The 8540-nt window shown below is 42.4% G+C and overlaps 1 protein-coding gene across 2 annotated transcripts in view; it reads right to left on the reverse strand.

Moving 5' to 3' along the window:
* Nucleotides 1–8540, reverse strand: part of Lmbr1 (limb development membrane protein 1) — a 136435-nt gene that overhangs the window by 116336 nt on the left and 11559 nt on the right. For both annotated transcript variants that reach the window (XM_005367461.2, XM_026789376.1), the window contains one exon: nucleotides 768–840. In XM_005367461.2, the coding sequence (XP_005367518.1) occupies nucleotides 768–840 (73 nt within the window). Of the gene's footprint in view, nucleotides 1–767; nucleotides 841–8540 lie in introns of those variants that run through there.

The raw sequence follows: 8540 nt of genomic DNA on the forward strand, positions 1-8540 counted from the left end.
AAAAAAAAAGAAAAAAATAAAGACATGAAAAACACAAAAATGATTAACTCAGGACAAAATGAAATAATACAAGGATGCTATATGATTAAAAAAACAGTACAATTACTGATATTGTAAATTCTACACTGCTTTGGAAAAGGAAAACAGGGTCTGGAGAGATGGCTCAACAGTTAAGAGCACTTGCTGGTCTTGCAGAGGACCCAGGTTTGATTCTCAGCAATTATACGGAGGCTCATAGCTATCTGTATCTCTAGCTCCTGGGGATCCAACACCCTCTTCTGGCCTCTGCAGACATGAGGCATGAATACAGTGCACAAATACACATGCAGGCAAAACCCGTAGCACAAAAAGAGTAAATAGGAAAGCACATCTATCTTAAAAGAGAGACAGAGAGGCAAAAAGAAACGATGAGACAATTCTACAGTGAGAAAATGAAGGGGGCTGGGGTGAATAGGATGTTCAATTAGAATCAGCCACAAGGAATCAAACACCCTCATAAATTCTAAATTTCCCAAGTAGTAAATAGCCAACACTATTCTTAGCTGGACATGAGAATTGTGATAAGCAAGGACTCTGGTCTAGTAAGGTGACTCTGAACATAGTCAGGTTCCCTAGGAGTTATTTTTAGTGTTCTTAGTACCGGGCAACTGTTTACTTCAGTCACCAGCATATTCAGCATGGCTAAACTGCAGTGTGTGGGTGGAGCCCGTGTACCACTCCACATACCCAGCTCTGATGAAAGCTGTAACAAAAGCGTTTCTACTTGCCTGATTTTCTCTTGTATCTTGTGATGATGACGTAGGAAACGATGTAGAGGACGGCAAAAAGAAGAAAGCATATCTGAAACGAAATTTAACAGGTCATTACATTTTTTGCCTGTCATTTTTATTTTTTTAAAAAAAAGGTTTAATCTTTGGTATCTAAAGAAAATGAAGGATCAAGTTACTGAAAAGTGAACCTTTTGGACATTTCACAAATATAATGTTTTAATTAAAAATATTAATGTATGTGAACTGGTAAATTCTGAAGATCTGCAGTATTCTAATTTAATACTATTTTTTGAGAAAGCCCACTGGGAAGTTTCTCTTTTCATAACTTGATCAAATGTTTTTCAAAGTCATGTGGAAATGTAAAAAGCCAAACCATCATCAACAATTCTGAAAACTGAAATCAATGAACACACATTGGCCTCCTGAAGAGCAAGGCATGCTAAGAGCTTCAATCATATGTAAAGGATGTGTTGGTAACACAACCTGACAATCACATGAAGCTTTAACATAAAAGAAGCATTACAGCTCAATGTGGATAAAAATAACTGATCAATAAATACACCACGTATCAAAATTAAAATTCTTTATTCAGCTGTGGTTTAATTCTTAAATATAAATTCCATTCACTTTGTCTAATAAAAACTGTATGGTAGTAATATGACCTGAGGTTCTGCTACCCATGCACAGCAGTGCCCTCCCCCACTGTGCTAATGGAGGGAGGGACTTGTAGGCTTACCATCTACACTGATTAGAACTTACAATGTACTCTCAGGGTTTTTAACATACAGTGCACTGTTCTTCACCACATCACTACGTCACACAGCAGACCTAATAAGCTCACTCTTATGAACTTTGGCATCCACTGGCCACACCGCAACATGGCAGTTCCCTTTCTGGTCCCTGAACTATTATTCTACACTCTATGTCTATGAGCTCAAATTGTTTAGATCCCATGTACAAATGAAATTATTTGGTACCTGTTTTTCTACATACACAGACTTCACTTGGCAGAATATCCCCAGATAATCCCTTGCTGTCACAAATGGCACAGTTTCCTTCAGGCTAAATGGTACATGTAAGGATTACCACATTTTCTTTACCCATTCACCTACTGACACACACCATCAGTCATCTCTGTAACCTGACATGGTGAAGAACCCTGAGCAGTGTCTCTCATAAATCAATTCATTTCTTTTGAATGTGAATCCATAATGGAAGACCTGGAAATCTTGCTTTACATTCTGGAGAGCACACCATGTTGTTCTGGTGCCAGTGATACCCAAGGCTTCCTTTTTTTTCCATTTCCAAATCCTCAACAGCACTTCCCTCTTGCTCTTTGGAAACAGCCATTCCAACAGGTATGAGGTGAGTCTTTCTTTCCATTCTCTATGTCCAAGGATGCTAAGTACATTTTCTTATACCTGTTGTCCATTTGTATGTCTTCTTTTAAGAAATGTCTTTTGCCCATTTTTATTAGGACCATTATGCTTACATTGCATTCCTTTTATCAGAGCTGGGGTGACAAAAGGGTAAACAGGGAAGGTCAAGAAACAGGATATCCATCAAGACCAAATGCTAAAAATAAAGCCTCAGTCAAGCTTATGGAGCATGTAGGAAAATATGAAGACTTCCAGAGTGTTGAAATCGAGGGGGTACCCTGAGCATGGACCTCTCAGGATAAGTTGATGGGATATAACAAAGACTTTGGACCTGGGTGGTTGTCACCTCTGTAATGACACCACTTAGAAAACAGCAATGAAAATGGAGAGGAGCACTACCAACTGAGTGTCAGTATGCTCAATATTAGTGAGAATCCAGGCATCCGTATTGGTCTGCCCTTAAAGTACTGACAGGATACTACATCCTCAGCTGCAGCTACCAAGAATACCACCTGTGCACACTTGCTATGTTCCCTTATAAAATGCAGGCCTTGCCCACCTCCGTCTCTTTCTCTCCCACCACTCTTGCCCTCAGGGACCAGTGTCTGCTTCCCTCTCTGTCCACTTCTCTGCCCCCTTCTCTATCCTCTTCCAATAAACCTCCCATGTGAGCCCTGCTGCACGGCATGACTCCTTCCCACAATTTTTAAATAAATTATAACATTAGTGCTGTGACCCTGGCAGGCTCTCCTGGCACTTCCTCTTGTCCAGCAGCAGTCTGAGGCTTGTCAGGACCCTGGAACCCAGTCCACATATGACAGCCTCCCTTCTCCACCTAAGGGATGGCAGGGTCCCTCCAGTGAACACTGGCATGAATGGTAAGCACCCTTCTCTGGCCATTCCCCACAAGTGAGTATTCATCTCTTGACCATGGTTTCTCGCCTCTTCAACAAGCCCTGATATCAGGCAATCACATCCACTCAGCACACATGGCCCCTGTGCCTCCTCAAATCCAATCCTCTCTGGATTCCTGGGAAGGTAGGAATTGTAGACCCTTGGATCTTACTTTTCTACCTCACTCATGGGAACTATGTCTTCCACTATATCTCCGTGGAATGCCTTTAGAAAACCTCAAACTTTTGTCATATCTGGCCCAAATACCCCTTAAATATTAATCCAAATGGCTGCTTCCCAGCACCCTATATCCCAGTATTCTACAGGACCTTTACAACATTCTGCCAGTGATCTGATAGCTGGGAGGGAGTTCCCCATTTTCAAACCCTCTCTCTGTTCTCTCTTCCTGTTCCCCTACTCAGTTGCTGCTAATTATAAATCCTATTAAGCTACATTTGCCCCTTTTCATTAAGTGAACTCTCTCAAATAGAGAAAAAACTGGGGTTTTATATGTAAAACTGCTTCTTTCATTTACGAATTCCAATATTATTTTCCACAGCAACAGCCTGCCTCTGCTGCCAAAGTAGTTACATGTTACTAGGTACCTTTCAGCCATCAGCTATGTGACATGTGCACCCTTTAAAAGTGTCCGCGAGGCAGAGTTCATTCTCTTTGCCTCATCTCTTGCCTTTTACTCCTTTCTTTGTCTCTAATTTCCTCCCTTGCCCCCTTTTTTCTCTTGTGCTTCTCTTCCTCTTGTCTGTCTGCCTCTCTCAAGTCCCCACTCCGAGGCAGCCTTTTAAGCTTTCACTCTCCCCCTCCCAATAAACCTCTTGCACTAACTCTGTTGCATGTGGCATACCGGGCAGGGCCCGCCAGAGGTAGCCACTTCACGCTAGGAGCCTACTGGCCTGCTCCACCTGCAGCAGATCCACTCTCTTCCACCTGCAACAAATCTGCTTTCTTGTTCACCCACAGCTTTGCCTTTCTATTCAATACCAACAACTGGATCTTTGGAGGAGCTCCCTGCCTCTGACCATTCCCCTGGATATGAAGCTTCATTTCTTGAGAACAGTGCACTCCTTGCCTTCTGCCTTTTCTAGAAGTCCTGGTACCAGGCAACTGTGTCCCTCTTGGGTTCAGAGCCCTTGGCCCTGTGCTTGTATAATGATATATTGAACAGCTTGTGTCTACTCAATCTGATTCTCCCTGAATCCCTGGATCTGTCTCATCCTTGGGAACTGTGTCATATACCTCCACGCTTTTAAGATCCACTGACTACTCTTTTCAAATCAAATCTGGCCTCAGTATTCTTTGAACCAGGCAGTCATGAAACAGAGAAAAAAAAATTCTCCACTTTCTTCCTTTTTCTTTGCTCCAAAACCTGCTTGTGTCTGTCTGCTCTCCCTTTCTATATGCACTGTCTGTTTGTGGCAACGTGCAGGTTAGATGGAGTTTCCTAACACTCAGTACACACCAATTGGTTCTTCCTTTCTTTTTATTTACCCAGCTCTTGTTTAGTATTGTGTATGTGTGTGTATGTGTGTGTATTTGTGTGTGTATTTGTGTGTGAATGCATGTGACTTTATTTAACCCTTTATGTGTAAATGTAAGCTGGGTTTAATTTTGCATGTATGTGTATGTAACTTGGATTCAATTCTGTGTATATGTGCATGTAACCATTGGTTAAAAAAACATGTTTTATCCTCCTGAATATTAACCTTCATCAGGCGATGAAAGGAAACAGAGACCCACATTGGAGCACCGGACATAATTCTCAAGGTCCAAATCAGGAGCAGAAGGAGAGAGAACACGAGCAAGGAACACACCCACACACTGAGACAATGGGGATGTTCTATTGGGAACTCACCAAGGCCAGCTGGCCTGGGTCTGAAAAAGCCTGGGATAAAACTGGACTCTCTGAACATAGCGGACAATGAGGACTACTGAGAACTCAAGAACAATGGCAATAGGTTTTTGATCCTACTGCACATACTGGCTTTGTAAGAGCCTAGGCAGTTTGGATGCTCAACTTACTAGACCTGGATGGAGGTGGGGGTTCCTTGGACTTCCCACAGGTCAGGGAACCCTGATTGCTCTTTGGGATGAGGAGGGAGGGGGACTTGGTTGGGGGAGGGGGAGGGAAATGGGAGGCAGTGGCGGGGAAGAGACGGAAATCTTTAATAAATAAAAAAAAAACATGTTTTAAACAGTAACCATGTGGCTCTCCTCCATCTTAGCTGGTGACATATAATGATGTAAGCAGCTACATGGCTGGCAGCCATCTTTTACTAAGGTTAAACAGTATACTTATTAGTCCTAATGAACCCTCTGTTCATTTTATCTCCTTTTAGACTAAGAAAACAACACGCCTCAAACATTTTGGGTTGGTAAGGACTTTGTATGATGATAGAAATGTAAAGTTATATGTGATTCAACTCTGGTTTAGAATACACCCTATATCATGATAAAAAAAATTTAAGGCTATAAAGGTCTATTCAGATTAACAAAAGCTGACTTAGAGATTTACACCTAAGTACTTACATCTTTGCCAAGTGGTCAATACCAAGCTTCTAGAGAATTTAAATAAGTGATGTCATATGTTTGATAAATAAGTTATTTAATAAACAAGATATATATTCTATAATGGAATTTCTGGCCCCCCAAGAGGGTCCTTTTCCCAGAGGAATGTAAATATTCAGGCATTTTTACTGGTCTGCCCTTATGGTCCTGACAGGACACTGGAAAGGCTGAGTTGCCAAGTCCGAGTCGGGGAAGATTACAAAAGGAATGATCCAAGGAGGACCAGGTTCTGCTGAGTTTGAGGTATACACTATGAAGGTGGAAAGCTGAGTGAGTAGGTCTGTATATATGCATACATACACTGTTCAGAGGAAATGCTAGGTTACAAGCTTAAAAAATAAAAAATAATCAGCAGATAACACAAAATGTCCTAAGGCTAAGATGCAAAAGCAAGCAGAGAAGTCTAAAAGCAAAGTAACTCTCAGATGTTCAGCATCAGTGAAGAGGCTGCCAGACAAGCAGTTAGCAAGGGTGGGGCACCAAGGGCCTGCACATCTCCTGACCCACAGGAAGGAAAAAAAATTTGCAACAGTGTCAAATACTGCTGACAGGCCAAGCAAGATGAGAAAAGGGGACTGACAACTGGATTTGGTGCCATGGAAGTCACTGCAACCTTGACAAGAACTGTTTTTCTGGAGTAGTGGAGACAAAAGCCCAGCTAACGTGGATTCCAGGAAGAGCTGGAAAGAGAAGTGCAAGCAGAAAGAAATGCACTGGAGTTCTTCCCTAGTGCTGCAGCAGAACAAAGGAACTGTGAAGAGGAATTCAAAGACAGAAGGCTTTTTTCAAAGATGAGAAAAGCTACAGAAGATAGAATGAATAATTCAGAAGTCAAAAAACAGAAGAAGGAAATTGAATAATGCTGAAATAACTGCGAAGCTGAGGGACTGACAGTAATCTTTCTGGATAAGGAGGCAGGAAATGATGGGAGAGGGGATAAAAGAGAAGAGGAGGAGACCATAATAATGATGGCGGTGCAGCTGACAACTGGGTTAGGTACCATGGAAGTTGCTGCAACTTTGACAAGAGTTGTAGTGGTAACAAAAGCCTGGCTGACATAGATTCTGGGAAGAGCTAGAAAGAGAAAGGAGAGGCCTGAGAGAAGGGAAAGAGGAGGAAGAGGGCAGTTACACTCATCTCTGCTCTCGTCTCCTACTGTCCTCTTCAGCTGAGCATACCAGATCCATCCTACGTCAGACCCTTGGGATCACTATTGTCTTGGCTTCTAAACCAACTCTAGGATGTCTGAATCTCGCATCCTTTGTCCCACAACTCTTCCTCACATGACATCTTGACAAGGTGTGTACCGCCACTGCCCCTGCGGCTGGTGCTTCCTAAGCATGCCCCAGCATCACTGAACACACTAGAATTTACTTATTTTCTAATAACAGACCATTATGTTGTCCTCAGTTTTAAAGAAAGAAAAGGGGAAAGGTGAGCACAAATATTTCAGCTCCATTGTTAGGTTAAGTAGGTTTGTCTAAATTACCTCTTTGTTTCCTTTCATTCCCTTGGTACAATTTATCAAACTGAAATTCTATATGGAAAGTGGAAGAAGAGGACAAATAAATAAAAATAGAGAAATACAACAAGAGCAAATAACAAAGTGAGACTAAATGGCCTTTTTTTTTTTTTTTGGTGAGAATTATCTTTTATTCAAAGTTTTCCAGGCTCCATGGAGAAGGAAGAGTTCTTCCACTACTGGGAGAAACTGGGCTAGTCTCCTCTGCTAATTGTCTATCACACTTCCAGCTTCCTGCCAATTTCTAAAAATGTCTTAAAGTCTATTTATTCTTGCTTCATTTCATATTCTTTTTTTTTAATTTATTTATTTATTGAGGATTTCTGCCTCCTCCCCGCCACCGCCTCCCATTTCTTAAAGTTGCAGGAAAACCCAGGCTAGAATCCCGACACCCAAGGCCTGACAATGATGTAAAACATGATGCTTGATTCTGATACTGAGACGATGTAACTAGAGCCCCCAAGAAACATCAACCACCTGATGATCCTAATAGCCCAGATACTTTCAGACTTCTGGTTTCTCTCCCTTCTCCCTATTCTCACTTCTTCCCTTCTCTTCCTGCACCCCTCCAACCTGCCCCCTTCTGTGTCAGTAGAAGTGATGACCCAACAGCCAAACTACAGGTCCTAACGTACCTTGACCTCCATACAGCAACCTCTGTCAGTATTATCCTTTCTTATCTGATGGCTTCCCTTTTCCTCAGCTTGTACCAGCTAGCTCCTCTGACTCCTGGGCTAAGCACCCACAAGTTCTTCACAGGCTCTATCTTTTCCCCAGGTTTAACCTCCAGTCACAGGAAGCCCTTGAACACGGCTAGAGAAGTACTGGCTTATGAAAATGCAAAACAAAGTGAGACCCGAGAAGACTGGAAGACAGTGAAGCCAAGGACAGGCTGAGGAACAGAAGAGCAGAGGCCAGAGCAGACATAGGGCTGCAGTGAAAAAATCAAGGACAATAGAAAAATAGATGTTTGGTGGAAGAAGAAACCGAAATACTACAAGAGCCAAGGAGTTGGGGAGGACCAGAGAAAAGCTGTCTTCTGGACATGACAGGCTCTCTGCACTCAGGAATTCACAGCAGCTTTGGTTGTCTGAACAAGATCTGTGTAAGAACTTGATCCCAGCATGGAGTGGGAAGGGTTCACAAGCCTCTACCCTTAGCTGAGGAGCTACAGAGAGTTAAAGGCTTCCAGGGAGAGACGTATTCTTCAAGGTTACGTCATTAGAAAGTTAACCATTCTCCAGTGAATGGCCCCATACTCAGAAGTATATGGGCAGCCCAAAATGTGCTTGATGGGAGAGAAGAGAAGAGAAGAGAAGAGAAGAGAAGAGAAGAGAAGAGAAGAGAAGAGAAGAGAAGAGAAGAGAAGAGAAGAGAAGAGAAGAGAAGAGA

Source organism: Microtus ochrogaster, unplaced genomic scaffold (genome assembly GCF_000317375.1).
Source record: "Microtus ochrogaster isolate Prairie Vole_2 unplaced genomic scaffold, MicOch1.0 UNK18, whole genome shotgun sequence".
NCBI classification, from domain to species: Eukaryota; Metazoa; Chordata; class Mammalia; order Rodentia; family Cricetidae; genus Microtus; species Microtus ochrogaster.